General features: G+C 44.7%; 1 protein-coding gene across 1 annotated transcript in view; it reads left to right on the top strand.

Moving 5' to 3' along the window:
* Positions 1–21,071, top strand: part of LOC307071588 (SH3 and PX domain-containing protein 2A-like) — a 49,314-nt gene extending 28,243 nt beyond the window's left edge. Inside the window, exons 8-14 of the mRNA XM_079730620.1 lie at positions 6,326–6,439; positions 8,988–9,071; positions 11,980–12,097; positions 12,478–12,881; positions 13,314–13,363; positions 13,458–13,577; positions 18,095–21,071. Coding sequence (XP_079586746.1) covers positions 6,326–6,439; positions 8,988–9,071; positions 11,980–12,097; positions 12,478–12,881; positions 13,314–13,363; positions 13,458–13,577; positions 18,095–20,107 — 2,903 coding nt within the window. The 3' untranslated portion in view covers positions 20,108–21,071. The remainder of the gene's footprint in view (positions 1–6,325; positions 6,440–8,987; positions 9,072–11,979; positions 12,098–12,477; positions 12,882–13,313; positions 13,364–13,457; positions 13,578–18,094) is intronic.
* The last annotated feature ends 1,716 nt before the right edge of the window (positions 21,072–22,787 follow it).

The following is a 22,787-nucleotide window of genomic DNA, read 5'->3' as shown; positions in this document are numbered from 1 at the left end:
TTTCCGACACTCTTACAGATGTAATCAGTTAAAGTAGGGGAATCATAAAAAAGAAAAGACCTTTGAATTACCTTCCATTGCTTTCTTAATTACAAGAGGGTGAATTAGTTTCCGAGGAATCACAGAGCTGTGCTAAAACACGCATTTAGTTATCAATAGATTCATCCATTCATGACAGTGCACTAGAGTGTACTGTATTCACCCCAACACAATCACTTTGTTTGCAATACGTCCAAGATAGAAATAAAACATTGAAACACCAATGCACATTTTTACTTCAGTGAGTTAACCTGAGCCAAAGGTTGCCTCACCTTTCAGTAAAGCTGCTATATACAGAATGTACACCATGCTCTGCCTGTGATTGTTTAGTGTGGTCATAGATTTTCCCTTACCTTAGATTAGATAATATATGCCTTTGACAGGGCACTGAATCTAGGTCAGGGCTTTAAGCAAGCTCAGCTTTCTCTTTTCCAGCTTGCAGACCCCGGCCAAGGCAGGACTTTCCATTGCGCTAGTCTGATGAGGACGTTTTTTTGTTTGGGTTCTTGGCCTATTCTGCATTATTTGCTTTAGTGTTTTTATTTTGCAATGATTCAATATGTTCATTTGTGGATACAAAGTTTTTCAATACAGTCCACTGTTGATTGTAGATGCAGTGCTATTGCTGCCAAGTTCTGGGACCTAGTATGCAATTTTTCAAATTATGTATGTTTGCATACTTTTTTGTTTGAGACTCTACTCTATAGTTGGTATTTTATGGAATATAAATTGATATAATACCTATTGAAACCAAATCAGCCCAACATTCCTCATGACTCCATAAAGCATGTTGCCTAAAGCTTCCTCCCGTTCCTCCTAGTTGGTTCTTTCTTGTCCATTTTCCCAAGTTTGCCAGGAGAGAGCGAGGCGCTTACTCGAGAGCAGAGAGAGTGCTGGGTCAAACTCGAAGGGAATATGGAAAAAACCATTTCCTGCCAAACGTAGCGCTTCATGGAGGTTTATTCATTACAATGGTTTAATGTATCCTCCAGGATGCCTCCACGGCTTACGTTATATGGGACTAAATGCTCACCGTTGAAAAACTGTAGTACTTAGCACCTGGCTATCAGGTCAGTTGAAAAATAATTGCGGTTAATCGCAACTTTCAATTCAATTTAGAGTTCATGTTAATTTGCAAGCTATCCCTTTCGCCTTTGGTCCATATTCAGAGAGAACCCCTTTTGAATGAAGTCATAAAGTCATCTGAATCCGAATATGCCAAATGATCTTATGGAATGTCTGTGTTGGAGAAGACAGCCCTGATCGCTCAGACCCTCAGGCATCCCCCGAGCCGCCCTCAGCCAGCCCTCCAGTACCACCCGGTGTATCTGCGGTAATTGGGGATCTTTGAAATCCATCCGGAAATCCTTTTAGTGGGGTAGGGTAGTTTAGTGGAAAGGCTAAGGTGTTCCACTCCTTACTCAAAGGTACTGGGATCAATCCCACATTTGCACAACGTACTATCCTTGGGCAGGATGCCCTCACCCCTGTAGTTGCTCCTGAATGGCACATTTCTTCATGCAATACAGTCTCGTCTTTTTGGTCTGATGATGAGTTCAATCCATCACACCCACACATAGGATTCAACCATGAAGTTAAACCCACTCTCTAAGGTTCGAGGGTGTGCAGGGGAAGCCAAGGATTTCTGTGTCTCTCTTTCTGTGATTCACAGAAGCACATAAAAAAAAAGAGCGAGGGAGAGAGAAAGACAGATTGCCATGAGGGGGTTCATTCAGAAGCTGAGAAGGAGGCGAGAAGGAGGTGAGGTTGTTCCGTAGGTCAACATCAGCCCTTGAATATTCTTGAACAGTACTTTTTGTGCCGTCGTTCACTTCTCCCAGTGTAGAGGAGCGACCCAGGTAATGGAGTACTCTGGTGTGTCAGGAAACACACTGGAACAGTGTGTATGTTTGTAGCTAGATATATATTCCCCCCTTCACTCTGATAACAGGTACTCTGTTAATAAATAGAAGAAGCTGGGGATCAATGGGTTTGTTTTTTCCCTTCCTGCAATGCGCTCTACTCTGGACAGCGGTGTTAAATATCTGCTGACAAACTAAACCACTGCATTCCTTATCACTGAAGAACCTGACCTACAAAATAGAACAGAGAACACAACACTGACTGATGTCGCTTAAAGTAAAGCTGTGATTTATCCTACAAATGCACACTAAAATCAATCCACACCATAAACAATTAAAATACAACTTTGGTTTGTTGTTTCCGCTATGGAGTGTAATGCAGGCAATCTGTAATTCTAGTCATTCATAATTATGGATGAAGCCTGACAATATGTATCAGATAGATATTGCTATTTATTAATCCTATTGGTTGATCCATTGACCAGGAGGAAATGGAGAATCTGGAGTTCTGCTCACTCTTTTTGGCTCAGCTGTAAATCTGTTGTTGATTACAGTAAAAAATGGCGGCCGGGGTCTTTAACTTGATAGAGTTTCCAGATGGCAGGTACCGTATGGTAGACGAATGAGACTAAAAGGCTCCTCTATGTCTCTCTCTGTCTCTCTGTCTCTCTGTCTCTCTCTCTCTCTCTGTCTCTCTCTCTCTCTCTCTCTCTCTCTCTCTCTCTCTCTCTCTCTCTCTCTCTCTCTCTCTCTCTCTCTCTCTCTCTCTCTCTCTCTCTCTCTCTCTCTCTCTCTCTCTCTCTGCTATCTCTGTCCTCTAACTAGATGTGCAGAATGTAGGCTAAATAACAGCAAGCAGACAGTTTTATCGCTTGAACGTCTCGGGCTCGGCATAGGCTGACGTCACCCCAGTTTCCCCTCGTCCAGTATATCCAGCCAGTTATTCCACCCTTCACAGCTGTATAACTGTAACACACGTTACTCCATACTTATTAACAGTAAGCTCACAATCACACATTCCAACAGGAATTCAGGGCTAAAGTGGATTATTATATATTTGGTTATTATACCGAGCAAGACTTTCTTGCTCTATTGCTCTCAAGTGACAGGAAGAACTGTCTTTGTATTCAATGTTGTTGTTTACACATTATCTCTCGGTTGATACACTTCTGTTGATGGTCTTTTTGATTTCTGTTTAAGGCTGTACCTAAACCAAGACAAAGTCCTGCATGTCTTGTCGTATAATCAGCCGTTATGACCTTTAACCTGCTGTGTCTCCCCCACTTCAATCTGTAGTACGCTGTGGTCGCTCTCTCTCTCTGCACACTCATGTCAGACCCGATGGCGTTTTCTTCTCTGTCTGAAGTTGTGAATATTTTAGTTGCATGTGTGTGGTTAGGATCTCAACATTCCGATGTTTATGATGTATATGAAATCACTGGGGGGGGAAGAATCGCATTGTTGTATTGAAGCCACGATCACGTCAGGAGGAGAGTTAAAAGGCAAAAGTAGTATTGCGGATCTCTGAACCACAAGCAGGGAAGTAAATGCATTCCAAAGAAGCTGCCCAATGGTATTCCTCATAATACCAAGGGTTCAAAAAAGTCACAATGTGCAATGTTATGTAATGTAAATATCGGTCTGGCTGCATTGCTTTTTTTTTGCATATCTTGATACAGAACAGACAGAAAGCAGAAAACCTCCCGCCAAGACAAAGACAGATCTCCCTTCTGGGGTAGTTAACATTGAGTGGACACACACACACACACACACACACACACACACACACACACACACACACACACACACACACACACACACGCACACAGAAACTATTCCTCTTCAATCTTATTCCTCCCATAGCTGAACATCCCTACTACCCAGAAAAACGTATGCTAGAGACAGTGCATACTTCTGCTGAGGTCATCTTTCCCATTCCCGTAGATCTGCGCATGATCTGCCTCAATACTTTTTGGCTCTCAAAATGTAGCATAAATAAGTCCCAATGCTATTGGGTCGAATCTAATTGCTTTTGAATTAAAGCTTATAATGAAAGACATATAGCAGACCCTGTGTTGAATCGTTTTTTCTTTTAATTGCCCTGATTCCCACCTGCCCAATATAAGCCTAAGCCAGGAAGTCATCATGGTTGTAATGGGGCGTGCCAGCTTTTTGCTCTACGTTCTTTTATGGTCTCTTTTAAAGGTTGAGTGAACTCAGCCCAAGCACCTGCCGAGAGGGGGGCAGGAAAAAATACAACCGTGGCGGTCCAAGCCATCAATAACATCACATGTTTACTCAGCACTGTCCAGGTGACCCCGTGAATTTGCGCTGTATTCCCATTCAGATGTTTTAGCCGAATTCTTTCAATTTAGTGGAGAGGGTGTTTGCTCACATTTGTACCAGGGTCAGTGCCAGTTTGTAAAACGTAGGTTGAAGGGGAACTGTTTTTCCCATGATGCCATGGTAGTGTGAGAATTGGATTTTGCAGCATAGCTAGAAATGCTTATTGGCTTTGGACAAGACGCATTGGCTTTGGAAGAGACTTTCCACTTTTTTCTTCCCTGAGTGTAATTATCTGTAATTTACAAACGTGTTTTTCTTGATTTCCTGCCTTTAAAAGGATGCTCTTTGTTTGTGTCAAGTATATTCGACAGCAGTCAGATTACATGAATATAACTTTTTTGGTGATGGATTTTAGATTGTTGAATCTTTAAGCTAATATTTTTCCCTCAAAGTAGAAGAAAATATTTAGTAAAAGGGTACAGTCAGTACTTAGAAACTGGTCAAAATTCTGGGGGTTCCCGGATTTCTGAGACCAGTGATGGAGTATTAAAGTTGAGCAGCACATTACACGGCCTGTTATGTTCTTGATTCCTGGCCAACACGGGGCTCAGTTTCGGACACAGCACAGGTATTCTCGCTCCCCTACCCACACTAAACCACCCTAAACCTGAGTGCATGAGTAGAGTGCAGTAATAGAGTGCAACTTCACAACTGACGGTGGAGCTATCCCCCCTTGTAGCCAAGCCCTTTTTGTCAGTGTCAAGTTCGGTGGTGTTCGACAACAGCAAGACATTTGTTCTCAAACTCCAATAAATTGTTGGGAGTTTAGTGAAATAAGAGCCCATTGAAATCTCCCTTTTTTGTTTCATTACTTTCCATAAAAAGTAGACGCCAATTAAACCCAGTTCTTTGTTTGTTGGTTTATTAGGGTCTAAAGAATATGCCATTGCGTCAGACATCACACTTGGACCATGGATGGACATATTTGATGGCCCTTAACCCATTGTAAAACATTTATTCTTTAAAAGGCAGAATTAGCATGTGCAATGCATCATCTCACATCTACTCTTGAGAGTTGTTGAGAGAGCTGCATGCCTTATTGTTTTGTGTTACCACTACAAACAATTTGTATGCGGTGTCTGTTTGTCACAGTCAGGAGTAACATACAAGTGTGTGAGGACGAAGGGAGACTTTAATGGACTTGATCTGCTTCGGTCTTAGCTTTTTTTGTTTCATAATACATTTTTGAAATTATGAAATTATGTCTTCAATGAAACAGTGCTGTTTTGTGTATGTTTTAAGTCATTTATCAGTGTATCCCTGGCGCCAACGTTCCACATATGATACCAATCCAAATCAAACAATAAGACAATTGCAAAATACCGATTTGGGGCCAGTTTTATCAGCCCAGTTGGTCACACCCATTGATTCATGATTGATACTGATGGAAAGCAGGTTCCTAGAATGCTGTTGCTTTATAAGATACCACAATTGTCTTCCCCTCTGATGTTTTTGGCTCTGCAGCCGAAGAATATCAGTCAGACTCAATTCAAGTTCTCTACATGTCCATTGCTAATTAATTTCGCTGCTCCAGAAAGATGTTTCCAATGATCTGCCCAGAGACCAACACACTGGGCACAGGCTCAAATGATGACTCAGAGGGGTGAGAGAGATACATAATTGGATCAGCACTGTGCTCATCTTCCAAGTGTAGCTGTGGTTTTACAGATATCAAACTGAAGATAAATACATTTTAATAAATAGTGTACGAATTTATCTAGAAGACATCATTGATTAATTCATGTGCAAGATGAACTCATGCCTTGAAGTTACAGCTTAACTTGCGTAACCGTATTTAGTTTTTATCATACGGTTTGTCTGTATAGCATGAGTCACTAGATAGGCACTGGCTAAGTTAGCCCTGATAGCAAAGCTTAGCGGGGAATTTGTGTGTGTGATGCACATGACATGCTACATTAGCTCTATCATAGAAAGCTAACATGTAGCATGTCCTAGGTATTATCTGTCCACAGATATATGTGACGACACAATAGCCTGCTAGGTTAGCTTGCTAGATTAACTTGCTAGGTTAGCTTGCTGAGTTACCTGCTAACTCTGTGTCTGTGTGTCTCCATTAGGCTGGTGGTTTGTGAGCACCGCGGAGGAGCAGGGCTGGGTCCCTGCCACGTATCTGAACTCCCACAGCGGAACCCGAGACGACCTCGACCTAGGGGCCTCCAAGGCTGGGGAAGGTAAGACACTTAAGTGTTACGAGAAAGAAACACACACACACACACACACACACACACTCACACACACACACACACACACACACACACACGCACAGCTTATCATGGTAAAAATACTTGCACACGCGCACACACACACACACACACACACACACACACACATATTTCCATCTCGGACATAATACAACAGAACCACCCAAGGGCTACCACACTATCTGTCTGTTAGCTGTGGCTAGGCCCACTCCCCTGCCCCACTCTCCGGTGAACAGCCTACTGATTCAGACGAGCTTAAGTCAATACAGACAGGAAGAGGGCCAGGAGCCATGGGGGCCACAGACGTCCACAGAGGTGTGTTTAGCAGAACGTGGCTCTACAGTGAAGGCACTGTACGCCGCCGAGATTGGACCCTCCGCAATGGATGAAACATAAAACCAAACACACACATACGCACACACACACCTATCATTGAAGCACACACTCACACCTATTGTGGGCTGACTGTCCCATGTCAACAGCAGAGAGTTATTAACACAATGGTGTTTAATCACTGTGGCATCACTTTGGATCAATCAGCAACAACTTTGAAATAGCAGATTAAAGGCTATAGCAGAGTTACGCCATTCATTCACCGTTCAGAAGAGTCCAAAATTGACTGAACATCTATAAAGCAAAATCATACATTATTGAGCAGCTAGGGGTTAGACATCTTGCCACGCGATTATCCAGCCCCTTAGTAACAATACATTTCCGATGAATAAATATCCTTTGTTATGTTGTTTATGTTTTCTTGGAATCAGAGCAAGACTGCAAGTCCCCAAATCCCATACAGGAAACGCCTTATACATAAATGATGAATATTCCAATAAATGCTCATATAGGTCACACAAGCATCAAGATTCCCCCCAGGTGGCCGGGTGTCATCGTGCTTAAACCCATTGCACATTCCCTCCGTATTATTTCACAATTAACGTTGACGTATTCTTAACACACACAGGCAAACTACATCGCATCATAAATTCACACAAACAGCCGGAATAGTTGTTCGATGTTTACTGCTGCGAGTTAGTCCTATTTCAGTTTTGACAGGTTAGTGCTTTAAGTGCGACAGCATACACATTCAGACACAAAATGTAGGCGCCACACTTGTTAACTGGGGCAAAAGCGATGATGTTGCACATCGCTAATGAATGTAATTTACAATCACTTCAGTCAGAGAGACAACTTTACGCTGTTGCGCTTTCTGCACTGGGTTAAAGGGGAGCCCACATCTCTTTTAGCATTGTATATCTTGTTACTTCAGGGCGGGAAAGTGCAGCGGAATACATTACTGTAATGGCTTGACAGTTTTACAATGCAATGAATACCTTTCACCCACCCTGTTTGGACTTCCAAAACCCTTATTTACTACTTGAATATTTCTTAATGTATGCATACCAAATATGCAATTGCATACCACAGAGGCCACACAAATATGCTCACGTGTACAAAACCTTGTGTGTGTGCGCACGCACACAAAGTGGTGCATTTTTCGCAGACACGGATAGCTGGCAGATGGTTGTCGTGGAGACAACCCGTCAGTGTACTTAGTGTTCATTGGCCCGGTCAGGCTAGAGAATGTCTCACCACCAATCAGTGCATTGCTGTCAATTCCACAGCCTCTAGCAGCCAACTCACCAACTCTGTTGCAGAGAAATTAGATATTGGGATATTATTGTAACTGTTATGTCACTATATATTATATATTTGGTGCTTTCTAAAGGATGGTTTGACTGGTTCTTGAATGAAAAGTGCTCTTGAGTTAAATGTGTAAAGTTAAATATGCATTCATATTTTTAGGAGAGTGGATTAAAAGATAGTGTTTTGTCTCCCCTGGTTTGGTTGGTTGGGTCTGAATTATTAAAAATGATTTGGCATTTTGATTTAGAGTTGAACTTGTTTCTTCCATGTCTGCTTTTTTGACAGCTAGTATCCCCCAGTCAATGTTTTTTTATAATAACCAGGTTTTATTTTTACATACAACACATTTGGAAGCATATTTCCTAGAGTTAGTACAAATCTCACATGTTTCTAGATTGTTGCCACTTTATGCATATCATTTCCCATTTTGAGAACATGTCATGATCCAGCGAATAACACACTCTCACACACACACACACACACACACACACACTCACACACACTCACACACACACACACACACACACAGGACTGAACTCTTAAGCCGTCTCGAGCTGCAATGTGCGCCCCAGATGTTGGTAAACAACAATGCTAATTATATGCCATGGAGAAAGAAGGTGGCTCAGGTTGTTCCAACACTTCCTTCCTGGTATCATCCAACCAATCATCTCATCTGTCCTAAATCACCGTCACTATGTTGTCTTGTTAGATGTTCCCACATGTCACTAATAACACCCTATAACAGTTCCATCCATGTTTTGTGTTTGCAAATGTTTGTGTTTTGCTTAACAACCCCCAACCCATGTCCGTACCCCATGGTGTGCTCTATGTGTGTTTGTGTGTCTAAATAACACCTCACTCATCCCTCCGTCAGTTACTAAGCGACGCAAGTCCCACCTTAAGAGGCTGGACCGGCGCTGGACTTTGGGTGGTGTCATCAGCAGGCAGCAAAGTCGAGGTGACACCAGACTTGATTCTGCACCTCCTCCTCCCTCTCTCCACCCATTCCCCCTTATCTACCCTTCCCTCCCCCGGCCTAGCTGCCTTCCTTATCTTACCTCCATCCTTCCCTCCCGTTCCCCTTCTTCCTTTGTACTACCTCCCTATTCTCCTCCTCTAATCCCCTCCCTGCCTCCATCTCCCATTCCACCTCTTCTTCCTCCATCTCCGATCTTATCCGTCTACCCCTCTTCCTCACCTTCCTTCCTCCATGACCCTTTACCTCCTCCTCTCCCTCCATCTTCCCTTCTCTTCCTCATCACCCTCTCCCCAACATAAAATCCTCCCCTCTCCTTCATGCAGTGTGGTCTCCCGCATCATATGCCTGATGTGGCTACATTATGTTGTTTGGTCCTGTTCTCCATGCTGTCTTTAAGTCACGCTGTTATCATGACCCGCAACCCACAACTCACAATAATAACCACTAACTGACACTAAAGTAATTTGAAAGTGAAAGTGAAACTCAATGCTACAATTATGTAAATCAACCTCACATTAAATCAGAAAATTTCTCTATGCAAGTACTGCATCTTATTATAATTGAATATAATTTGCCTGGACCGATATTTTCCAAATTATTTAAGGAATGAATCTCAACCGCCCATCATAAGTTGTGCAGTAATAGGGCTTGGAATAGTGAATGGTATATTTAGCAACTTTGATTTGCTTCTATGGAGCAACTGTAAATGTGGGTACCTTTCTATGACGTTGCCATATGAGTCGGTTAGTAAACAACAAAGAAACAACTTTTTACCCATTATTCCTCTAAATCATACTTTTTCTTTTTTATTACAATATTTCAGTTGGCCAGCAGTCAGAGGAATGAGCGCTAGGGCTGTTTAAGTTTAGTTTGTGCTTTGAGACAATTTCCACCAAGCAGCTCTGGGAGGCCTTTTTTCCACATGAGGAACATAATCCTGCTTCACAAAAAATAAAAATGACCAACATTGTGCTGGCTCATCAAAATAAATCAGCTCACAGTAAAAAGTACACAATGGGTTTTGGGGAAAATATCTTGATTTAGAAATGCCATGTCTACCACTGTCATTGTGGTTGTTGAAAATAGGTTCAGGACAGCTTGCTCAGTAAAAGGAAATGCTCCAAACAAGCGTCCAGAAGCCTCAGAGCATTCAGAGACAGAAACCTAAACAAACAGGAAATGTCCTCATGCACTAATTTGTTTACAGGACCTTATGTACATATTGTAACTGGTGCAAAATAAATGTAGTTCTCTCTCCTATAACAATCCAAGTATCAGTTCAGTATACTGCATTGATATACAATGCCAAAGGAAAGAAAAGGTATTTTTTAATTACAGTATTGATTTCTGCTGCTCAGCCCAGTGGCTAGTTGTGTACAGTTCAGTTTCTTCTCCAATTTATTCAAACAGACTGCAGAATGTCTGTTTATGTTGAGACCCCTGCTCTAAAATGGCAGGAAACTGTCTCCAAATGTGCCCCATGGCCTCTTGGGAAGTCACAAATAAACATGGGGTTTAGGGTCAGTTTTACCATATCCCAAGGGGTCTTGCTTGCTGTGCACACAGCACAGAAATTAAGAAAGAAATACATATTTTATCATAGGAAATTACAATTTAAACGTAACATTATTGACATGGCGATAAATTTAGGAGAATATTATCAGGTTTTTCCATTATTGGGCGCATAATCATAATCTCGACACCAAAGAGACAGTTAATTAAGAAAGAGTAAAATAAAGTAATCTTTGAATGAATTGATTTCGGATGCAATATGGTCCCTTGGCCAGCGGATGGCGGTACGTTGTATACTTACTAGAAGCCAACCAATCAGAACCATTGATAAGAATGGTCTTTGGCTGGCTAGCACAGACGAAGAACGTACTGACAAATCATGTTATGTAATCTCCACATTGGACCTGCTGGTTGTTATACATTCAATTGACCAGTCTGTCCCGTACTGCCGAGACGACTGGCGGTGAGAAAACAAGTGGATCTGGTTTCCTTTTGCGGCCAAGCGTAAATCCCAAAGCCTAAACTACATCCCAGCCCACTTTATTTTTAAAGGATGTCTACAAGAATTCCGGAAAAAAAAGAAAGCTGTACAAACAAAATAGAATCACAACATATAAAACCTACCAACAAACCACACAAGGATCCTCGGTAATGTGCCTAGATAGATCTCGTGAGCAAACAGAATAGGTGAGCAAACAGAATATAATCTGTGGGCATTAGACATTTACATTTGCTATTTTTCAAAGCATAAATTACATAGAGAGACAAGAGGTGAATGATGGAGAAGGGGAGGAAGTGAGGCCGGGTTCAGATAGCATTGCTTTGTGTTAAGAGTCACTTTTGTGTTTGTGCTTTAAAGAAGAAAAAAAAACTTCAATGACTTCAGATTTTTAAACACCTGACCATGAGTAGCTATTACAGATTTATATTGGCACTTATAATTTAGTTAGTTTGGGATCAGGAACCTGATTAGAATTGATCAATTCTGACCAGGAACCTGATCAGAATTGATCAGTCAAGTACCACTGCAATTGCCTGGTCCTTCCAATGTTGTAACACAATATTTATTTTCTTTGCTAGTTTTGTTAATGGGGTTTATTTACTTAAGCATAATACATATTTGTGTTTATCAAATGCTAATAAGTAACCGGAAAATTCAAAGATATCTGTCAAATAAAGGTAAAACAGACATTGCCTTTACTTTCCGCAGACAAATTGTGTGTAGTCACCCCGCCAAAGGCCCAATCTGAGCCAGGGAAAACCCTGATTATCTATACTATATATGTATGTTTTCTTTTTTTATTAATAATCTTCCTTCCTGCCTGCGAGCTGTGTCCTAACATTCCTTGCCTCTTCCCCTCTGGACTGCCATCAGAGGAGAGCTATGTCACAGTGCAGCCCTACACCAGCGAGGGCAAGGACGAGATCGCCTTCGAGAAGGGAGTGATCGTGGAGGTCATCCAGAAGAACCTGGAGGGATGGTGGTTTATCAGGTAACCTTCAGGCACTCAAGACATCTGAGGCCTGGAAAACTTCTCCCTTATCCACCATCCACACACTTCATTCATTACCGGTGTGTAGCGCCCACCTTGGGGATGCACACCAGCTAATTTGCACCATAATGCATACCACAAATACTGGCCATCACAGTTGAGAAATTAAGAATAAAACGATCCAATTAGAGACCAGGGATTGGGTCTTGTGGTGCTGATTAGTGCCATGGGATCTTTTGTGACCGCAGGGATGAATTAGGACGTCGGTTTAAAGTCTCATCCAACAAGAGTCCACATCTCTGTCCTGGGGCTTTGGGGATATAACATAAGCCAGAGGGATAAGCACCCAATGACTCAGTCGGTCTCTCTCCCTCCTCAAGGTACCAGGATAAGGAAGGCTGGGCCCCGGCCTCCTACCTGAAAAAGGTGAAGGAAGACTTCACCTCTCAGCGCAAGAAGTCGACGGCGAGCCCCGTCGAGATCATCGGCAACATCATGGAGATCAGCAACCTGCTGAACAACAAAAAGCCGCTGAGCGAGAAGGACACCGTGCCGCCGCCTTCCCTCCCTGAGGAGAGCCCCATGTTGGCGCGGAGGCAGATCAGCCTGCCACTGCCCTGCACGGAGCCCATTACAAATGTGACCGGTGTCACTGCCACCACCGCATGCCCCACCATGCCACCCCCGCCGTTGCTGGAGGCTAAAAGCAGGGCGGAGCCATCCTCGCCCCCTCAACCCGCCTCACCGGCCGTCGCGCGCATCGCCCCTCATCGGGTGGAGATCGGTACGTCCTTAACACTTTTGATACAATTTTTTGTGTTTTTTCATTATGGATTTTATTTACCTCAATAAAAAGTTTCTGGGTTCAAACCGCAGTGTCTGCTGCTCACCTGTAGGCATAAGGCCGAACCTCCACTTGCGACCTAATGACATGTATCTGAAGTCACTGTAGGTTATTTTATTGGATAAGGGCTCTGCTAAAAAGGACTTTGTAGGATGATTAGATATTGTATCGTAGGATGGGCTGCAGGGTTGTTTCAGGACTTGAAATCTGTACTCATGCCAATGTCGTTTGTTCCGCTTTGATTATTCCTCAGTCTTACATCAAAGCCACTTTGCATAATAGTGTCTGCTAAATGCCAACACGTTAATTTAATGTAAATTCATTCAAATTCCACAAAATGTGTCTGATCCTTTTTGTGTTTTTGTTTATAAGGATCTCCAGTTCTGAGGCAAAAACCTCCTCCCCGAAGAGACACAACTCTGGTAAATGTTTATATTTCCACTTATACTAACTCACTTATCCTACCACATTTCCGCACAAAAGTATGTCTAAAGTCCCACATTTTTGTGTACACAGGGATTTCAATTGCCATGCCCTCCAGAGCCCCCTACAGTTGAAGCCGAGTACTATACCATTGCGGAATTCCAGTCATGTATATCAGATGGTATAAGCTTCAATGGGGGACAGAAAGCAGAGGTAAGATATTGTAGTGTTTAATAATACATTTGAAAAATGTAATGCATTAATATATTTGTAGTTCTGGTGCACCTGTGACCGGTTGAACATGAATCTTGGCTTTGTTTTGGAAATGAAGACACATAAATAAATGTATTTAAGTGTATTGTATATACCTGTAACGTTATTGTGTATGAAAATACACAGCAGATTTTGAAGTCAACAGGTTTCCCAACGAATCTCTCCTATCAGAAAGGCAAAAACATTGTGAACATCATCTTACATAGATAAGCCGTAACCAGTTATGCTAATGTAACGTCATATTGTTAACATTAATTATGTTCGTCTTTAGCTATTCTCGCTAATTATCAAAACAAATTGATACATTCAGGCTATAGTTGTCAAAATAAATTAGAATACATATAAAAGTGTGTTTTTCCGCATTTAAAGACGTAAACTATCTATATTTAACAGATTACGCAGGTCGTGAAAATACCTCCATTAGTTCAGTATCTCATACTGAGAAAAATTCGCTTCGAACCTCAGCGCTAGAAGAAGTAGACAAAAGCAATAGATCCGAGAACAAGGAAAATAATGAAGAATTTGGATGAAATACAGTTATTCATTTGGTAGTCGATTTATCCAAAGAAATGTACAAGTTAGGCTGCTGACAACAATCATAGCAGATATAAATTGAACGTTTGTATTTTACATTTACATTTAGGGCATTTAGCAGACGCTTTTATCCAAAGCGACTTACAATAAGTGCATTTGTTACAATAAGTACATTTGTCATAAGAAGTGAAACAATATATTACTGTCGGTACAGTAAAGATGTTCATAGAACCAAGTGCAAGTATTACAATCGCTAGGCTAACCCATTCCCCGTGTAAAGCAAAGATAGCAGCTACTGTAGATGCTACACAATTAAGTACCTTGAATAAGTGCAATGTCCCAGGACGTACAACATTCAATAGTGGCTGTGCATTGGTTTCTATGCAGAGTCGAGGTGAACTCTGAACAGGTGAGTTTTGAGTCTTTTGCGGAAGCTTGTGAGCGACTCTGCGAGCCTGACATCGGTAGGGAGCTCGTTCTACCACTGAGGTCCCAAAACAGAGAAAAGTTGTGACTTCGCTGACCGACCTTTGCTTGCTCTTAGCGATGGCGGTACCAGATGTCCAGCTGAGGTAGTTGAGCGGAGGGATCGAGCTGGGGTGCGTGGCTTTACTAATGCTTGGAGGTAGGCAGGGGCAGTTCCATCGACTGCCTTGTATGCCAGTACCATCATCTTGAATCTGATGCGAGCTATTACAGGGAGCCAGTGGAGGTCTCGGAAGAGGGGGGTTACATGTGAGAACTTTGGTAGGTTGAACACGAGGCGCGCTGCCGCATTCTGGATGCGCTGCAAGGGTTTAAGCGCAGAGGCAGGGAGTCCTGCCAGGAGCGAGTTGCAGTAGTCGAGGCGGGAGATGACCAGTGATTGGACTAGAAGCTGAGCTGCTTCCCTTGTGAGGAAGGGCCGGATCCTGCGGATGTTGTAAAGTGCAAATCTGCAGGATCGGGCCACCGCAGTGATGTTTGCGGTGCAGCATAACTGATTGTCCAACACTACACCAAGGTTTTTGGCAGTTGCAGAAGGAGATACAGTGATGTTCTCAACAGTGACCAGTAAGTCCATGTGTGGGCAATCTTTCCCTGGTATTAGGAGGAGCTCAGTCTTGTTGAGGTTAAGCCTCAGGTGATGGGCAGTTGTCCAGGTGCTGCCAGACATTCAGATATGCGTGTTGCAATCAGGGCTTTGTCAGATGAGAGAAAGGAGAGAAATAGCTGAGTGTCGTCAGCATAGCAGTGATAGGAAAAGCCGTGGGATGTAATTACAGAGCCCAGAGATCTGGTGTAGAGGGAGAACAGAAGAGGCCCCAGTACAGACCCTTGAGGGACACCTGTATCAAGCGTGCAAGGTTTGGACAAGGAGCCATTCCATGTTACCTGATAAGTGCGATTCATCAGGTAGGATGTGAACCAGGAAAGGGCAGATTCAGCTATGCCAAGTTCGGCGAGAGTGGCGAGGAGGATCTGGTGGTTCACAGTGTCAAATGCTGCAGACAGGTCAAGGAGAATGAGAACCGATGAGAGGGACGAGGCTCTGGCTGCACGGAGGGACTCAGTCACCGCGAGGAGAGCCGTCTCAGTGGAGTGTGCTTTTTTGAAGCCTGACTGGTGAGGGTCAAGCAGGTTGTTAGATGAGAGATAGGAGGACAGTTGGTTAGCGACGGCACGTTCCAATGTTTTAGAGAGGAATGAAAGAAGAGATACCGGTCTGTAATTCTGGATGTCAGTGGTATCATGGGTTGGTTTTTTGAGGAGAGGCTTTATTCTGGCAGTCTTGAAAGACGTTGGAACAATGCCAGAAGTGAGGGAGGAGTTAATAAGTGCGGTGAGAAATGGCAGGATGTCGTTTGACACAGACTGGAGGAGGGAGGAAGGGATAGTGTCCAGGGGGCAGGTGGTGGCATGGTTAGATGTTATGATTCTGTTGACCTCGTCTTAGGTGAGAGGGATGAATTGGGTAAAGGCAGAGGTGGGGGCGGGGGGAGGGAGGATGGTGGCAGTGATAAAAGAGGAGCTAATGTCCTTTACTTTCTGGGTAAAGTAGGTAACAAAGTCATCAGCAGTGAGGCAGGAAGGAGGAGGAGGGGAGGGAGGGTTGAGGAGGGAAGAGAACAAGGAAAACGGTTTCCTGGGGTTTGAGGCGGAGGAGTTAATTTTGGTCCGGTAGAATGCAGATTTGGCTGTTGACACAGTGGAGGTGAAATCAGAGAGAAGAAAGAGATAGTGAGATAGATCATTAGGACAGTCTGATCTCTTCCATTTCCTCTCAGCTGCCCGCAACTCTGCTCTATGGGTCCGCAGAGATTCAGACAGCCAAGGAGGGGGGGGGTGAAGATCGCTCCGGTCTGGAGTGGAAGGGACAGAGGGAGTCCAAAGAGGAGGAGAGGGAGGATAGCAGGGTGTCAGAGGATTCCTCTGTGGATAGTTGAGAGAATTGTTCAAAAGAAGGTAGTGAAGACAGAACAGTTGAGGCAAACGTAGAGGGAGAGAGAGTTTTGAGGTTGCGGCGGGTGGTGACAATGTGGGGACTAGAGAGGGGGGGAGAGGACTTTAAGGGGAGAGAAAAAGCAACAAAGTGATGGTCAGACACGGGGAGTGGGGTAACAGAGAGAGCAGAGGTGCCACAGGACCTTGTGAATATCAGGTCAAGCTGGTTCCCTGCCCTGTGTGTGGGAGGAGAAGGGGATAGTGTTAAGCCAAAGGTGGCAAAAAAGTTGGTTAATTCAGGTGAGTTCAACTTCTCTGGCAGGATGTTAAAGTCGCCAAGTATAACGAGTGGTGTGCCATTTTCAGGAAAGCAGCTGAGAAGGGCATCCATTTCGTCATAGAAGTCACGAAGGGGACAAGGGGGACGGTAGATTACTACAATGAAGAGCTTGATAGGAAGGGTGACAGAGACAGCGTGGAGTTCAAATGCAGATCTGGCCAAGTGTTCTAGTGGAAGGACCTGATAGGACCACATCGGAGAGAGTCCGGTCCCTCCTCCTCGCCCCGAAGGTCTAGGGGTGTGTGAGAATGAGTAAACAGTGGAAAGGGCAGCAGGAGTGGCAGAGTTCTCTGGAGTGATCCAGGTCTCTGTCAGGGCCAGGAAATGGAGGGTATTGAGGGACGCGTAGGCCGAAATAGAGTCTGCCTTTTTGACCGCTGACTGGCAATTCCAGAGTCCTCCCATCACTTCAAGGTCAGTGGTGGCGAGGGTGGGTAAATGGCATAGATTGGATGGGTTACGACGCCGAGCAGAGGATCTATTATGGCGTTGTCTATGAGTAGAGATTCTAACGATAATTGAAGTACGACACATAACTACAATACCGTGGCCTCTAAGGTCTTCCTCGAGGGACTCCCGCAGAGAGACTCCCTTAGTCTTTGTTTCCCGGGACTCCCGCAGAGAGACTCCCGTAGTCTTTGTTTCCCGGGACTCCCGCAGAGAGACTCCCTTAGTCTTTGTTTCCCGGGACTCCCGCAGAGAGACTCCCTTAGTCTTTGTTTCCCGGGTCCTGACGCTAAAGCTGACGCTTCTAACACTTAGCCTTTAAATGCACATGGTAGCTCAAAATAGGCAGCCTTAGCTCCGCCCAGTCAATCAAGCCTATTGTTCACACCTTGTGACCGAAACTAGACTCAACGACCTTAACAACACAGCAAAAAACAACACTGCAGATACTAGGGTTAAAGTTAGTACAACCAATTGCAATGCCAAACACTATAATTCTTAGCTTCAAGACTCACCACAGCTAGATATGAGACGACCTTCTTAAAGACAAAATGTAATGTAACTATTTTGTAAAATGCACTACAATAAAAACGAATTGGCGTGTAATTTTTAAATTTGCTCCATATAGTCAAGATCATTTACCCTTAATGGCTAGTGAGAAAATAATGCAGAAACATGATAATAATCTATTCCCTACTTTTGCCTACTCCAGGTTATTGAGAAGAACTCGGGTGGGTGGTGGTATGTGCAGATAGGAGAGCGTGAAGGCTGGGCTCCTTGCTCCTACATCGACAAGCGCAAGAAGCCTAACCTGAACCGCCGCACCAGCACACTGACCCGGCCCAAAGTCCCGCCCCCGGCCCCGCCCGTCAAGAAGCAGGACTCTGTGGAGACCCCCGGCAGTCCTGGGTCGGAGGCCCCAGAGTCCCCGGTCTCGACAGGACGGCCCGTCTACGAAGAGCCAGAATACGACGTCCCCGCCATCGGCGACCTGGACATGGAGTCTGAGTTTGAGTTCCTGCGGGCCGGTGGGTCGCTGGTGGACTGTAAGAGCGAGGACCTGAACCAGTTGTCTTCCAAACCCAGCCCGGCGTCCTCGCCGCACAGCTCCTCCTCCAAGCTGGGCGAGTCTTTTGAGGACTGTAACGACGGCGACGCCGACGGAGAGTGCATCTACGAGAACGAGGGCTTCAGGCCGTTCCTCCGAGAGACCCCGGAGAGACAGTGCAGCAGGGAGCCCGCCAAGAGCCCTCCGCCCGTCGTCGCCGTGGACACTGCCAGATCGGCGAGCTCCAGCAAACCCCCGTGCAAGGCCCCCCCCACCGTGAACAAGCTCAAGATCGACCTGAACAACAGCCTCTCATTTTCAGCCAAAGTCGAGGAATCACCCACCACCCCTAAATCCCCTTCCTCCGGATCCACCCCAGACCTCTCCCAGCAGTCCAGACCCCCGAGAGACCAGGAGGACCAGAGTAAGTCTGGTTCATCCGGCAAGTGGGCCTGCAAACCAAAGCCGGTGGTGAGGCCTAAACCTCACCTCGCCAAGGCCTCCAGCGCCGACAAGATGGACATCAGCACCCTGAGGAGACAGCTGCGCCCCACGGGGCAGCTCAAGAATGGCTGCAAAGCCTCCAAGGGCGAGGACTCTGAGACGGCGTCGGTCATCTCCTCCGAGGACTCCTTCTCCTCCCAGAGCACCTCGGACCTCTCGTCCACCCACTCCAAGAGCAGCCGCGGGGGGGACTTCGAGCCGGAGGGCTGCTCCGCCAGCGGCAGCCGGTACCGCACCACCGACCCGTACGAGAAGGTCCAGGACACGGAGATCAGCTTCCCGGCCGGGGCGGAGGTGGAGGTGGTGGAGAAGCAGGAGAGCGGCTGGTGGTACATCCGCTTGGGCGACGCCGAGGGCTGGGCGCCCACCTACTACCTGGAGCCCGTCGGGGCACAGGACGACGCGGCCGGCTCCGAGTCGGATGGCGCCCCATCCACCAAGTCCCCGGGGAGCATCAGCAAGTCCAACAGCCTGGAGAAGAACGAGCAGCGCGTGCAGGCACTCAACAACATCAACCAGAGCCTCAAGCGCGCCACCCCGCCCATCCCCAGCAAGCCCCCCGGCGGCTTCTCCAAGCCCGGCGGCTTCTTCAACGGCTTCTCTGCTTTCAAGCACCAGAGCGGCGGAGGCGGCACCAAGCAGCAGCAGGTGGTACGGCCTCAGTCCGTCTACATCTCGGCGCCCATGGCCCTTTTAACGGACGTGCCGGGCGGCGCCCACCTCTCGGGCAGCCCGCGACTGCGCCGCAACGAGTCCCTCAGCGCGGCCGACCCGCCGCGCTCCAGTCCAACGGTGAGGCGCCACGCCTCCTTCGGACCCGTGCCGACACACAGCGCCAGTTCCGTCGCAAAGACGACCATGCCCGGCAGGAACCGATCGGGCACGGGCAGCGCTGAGTCCCTGGGCCAGAAGAACGCGACGTCGTCCCCCTCAACCATCCCCGTGTCCACGGTGAGACCCAAGCCCCACATCATCCACAACAACCTGCAGCGGGAGTTGTACCTCTCCATCGCCGATTACCACGGTGACGAGGAGACCATGGGCTTCCCAGAGGGCACCAGTCTGGAGGTGTTGGAGCGGAACCCCAACGGGTGGTGGTACTGCAAGGTGCTGGACAGTGGGCGACCCCGGAAAGGGTGGGTGCCTTCCAATTACCTCGAGAAAAAACACTAGTTCCCCCCCCCCATCCCACAGTGTGGAGAGATGGCGACACATCTGTACATGCTTGTAAAAAAACGTTTACACAGAGACTTTATTTTGTCAGTTATAAAGAACTGAACATCTGCCGAGATTTGGAAACTTAACAGGTACATCCTCTCATCAGGCTTTAAGACCAAATCATGACAAGAAATCATGATCAAGACTTCTTCAAAAAAAACAAGCATTTGCTTCACTTTGCTCTTCTGCAATTGTTACTTGCAACATGAAAGACTGAATGTAAATTCATGTGTTCAATATATTAACATTTTGGTTAATATTGTTTTATATTTTTACATTTTCAAGCATATAAAGTTATGCATGTTTAAAATGCTTTCAGTATATTGACAATGCCAAAGGCTGGTAAGCTTTTCTACTTTTCGATTGATGAAGAAAACAACCAAAAACGATGTTTGCGAACCCTCTGTCATCGTCGTATTGTTTTGTTGCATGGCTTGTTTCTTATTTTGATATTTTACCCATTTCATGCTCTTTAAGTATTACTTTGTCTAATAAGAAAAAAGTATTGCCTTTCTTATTTAAACATGTACCACCAAATCTCTGATGCAATCCAAATAACCCCTCGTTAATAATTTTTTTTTTTTCTATGGTGCGATTTCAGCAATTAATGACATTTTTATTACCTCCCTTTTTTGAACAGCTGACAATATTTATGAACACTTTGTAAAATAAACAATAAAGAAAAAGGATTTTACTGGTATGAACAACTACCTTGTTCCGGGATAGGAGTCTCATTATTTTATGAAGTCTTTTGAGGCCAAATTGTAAATTAAAAAAATAATGAATCAAGCATAATCTCGATTGCCTTTTCAGTTTCTGCTGGGCAGTAAAATTGACTTCAGCTTTAAGTTACAGACGCTCATTATTGTTTTATAATAACTGTGTGAACAACGATGATAACCGTGCCAAATTAAGTAAATAAATGCACTTCAATGCACATAATCATTGGCTCAGTCTTATTTATTGTAAGTTGTATCTTTGTTCTTTCTATAGTTTTCCTCTTGTGTCATCGGTGAGACTTATTGTGCTTCAGAACAATTTTCTTTGAAACGTTCTCATTCAGAAATTAGGTAGTTATTATTATAACTTGAAACCCTCATATAACATTTGTCTAAGTAAGTACTAAATAATGCGTAGCCTACCTATAATATTGCCACCAGGCCAGCAATATTGAAACTGTCCGACTAACAAGTAGGCCTACTTCTTATAGCCTCTGGAGGGCACCATTACTTAGCACTTTAACAGCCTAATCACAGCTTTGGAATAACGTTAATTATATCTTTTATTTTACTATTTTGTCATTTATCAGACACTTTTATGAGATTTACAGTGAAGAAGATGTCCAGTGAATATCTAGAAACCAGATATTTGGTTTTTGAGATGTAGGCTATTGAAGTGTCCAAACCATGTATCTGTATTCTGACATATTGTCAGAAATGGATTCGATACAGGTCATTGAGGAACAGGACGAATCAGGAAATGATTTGTTGTTGGATGCCTACTGAGGTATGTTTGTAACTTGTAGACATTCAACCCAGTACATTTTGCCTGGGAGGCCCTGGAACATCCTGGCTACTACACTTCACCCGACCACCATTTCTTTTTTCCCTCTAAGATTCAAAGAAGGACAGGTTCACTGCAAGGTCTCAATGGAAAGTCTGTGTGTACACGCACACACGTACACCAACTACATTCGCGCCCCGCTTAACATCCACAACCCTCCCCCTTACCCGACGCCTGTTTCATGTCTGCGTGTCACACGCACCCTGCGGGTCCAATCTGTGTGGAGCGGTGTCTAAAAAACGTTAAAGAGAGTCAGCGTGTCGGCGATCCATGGGTAGTAAATAACAGACGCTATCCGCAGCCAGGTCTGCATAGCTCGTCTCTAAACAGCTCCTCCGTGAGTTATGGCTGTTTACTAAAAGCCCTTGTCTCTTGTTATTCATAGACAAAGGATGTTACACAAGACTGGGCCCACTACTGGGATTAATGGCGGCAGCATAGGAATGAGCGGGAGAATCTGAGACATGGAAGTGGATGGCTGCAGTCAGTGGAGCCCAATTACAACTGGGTCATGAGGATTGAAGAGGATATCAGTTATGTCACTCAAAGAGATCCAGTGAAAAATGTTGGATGGATAATGAAAATAATCTATAACTATTTGAAATCCAGCTATAGATAAGATTAGTTTGAACTAGATGCAAAGGCTGTAATCCAATATACAGCCTAAGTGTACGTAAGCCTTTTCATCAAGCAGAAAAACACAAAAGCTTATCAGACTTTATTTTGAAATGTGTTGGTTGTGTTTGAATTATACACTTTTTTTGGTTTCTCATGATTAGAATTGAGAATCGGTTGCAGATGATGAGACAAAACATCTATTTGTTGCCCTCTCGTGTGGTAGTTTAGCCTGATCGTTACATATTTGGTCGCATTAAATAAATAATCAAATAGGTTGTCATGATTAAAACTGTATTGGCACCGTGTCTGTTTGAAAACCACCCTGTGCAAAAGAAGAAACGGCAACACCATCAATTGCCCAACGAAGGGAAGAGATAATGACAACAGAAAACAGAAGAAATACCATCTTTTATATTCTAGAGGTAAGCTACAGAAAATAGTGTTGCTAACATTT

This window comes from Pollachius pollachius (assembly GCF_949987615.1).
Source record: "Pollachius pollachius genome assembly, chromosome: 2".
NCBI lineage: Eukaryota > Metazoa > Chordata > Actinopteri > Gadiformes > Gadidae > Pollachius > Pollachius pollachius.
The sequence above is the reverse complement of the archived record's forward strand: the minus strand, read 5'-3'. Positions and strand labels throughout refer to the sequence as shown.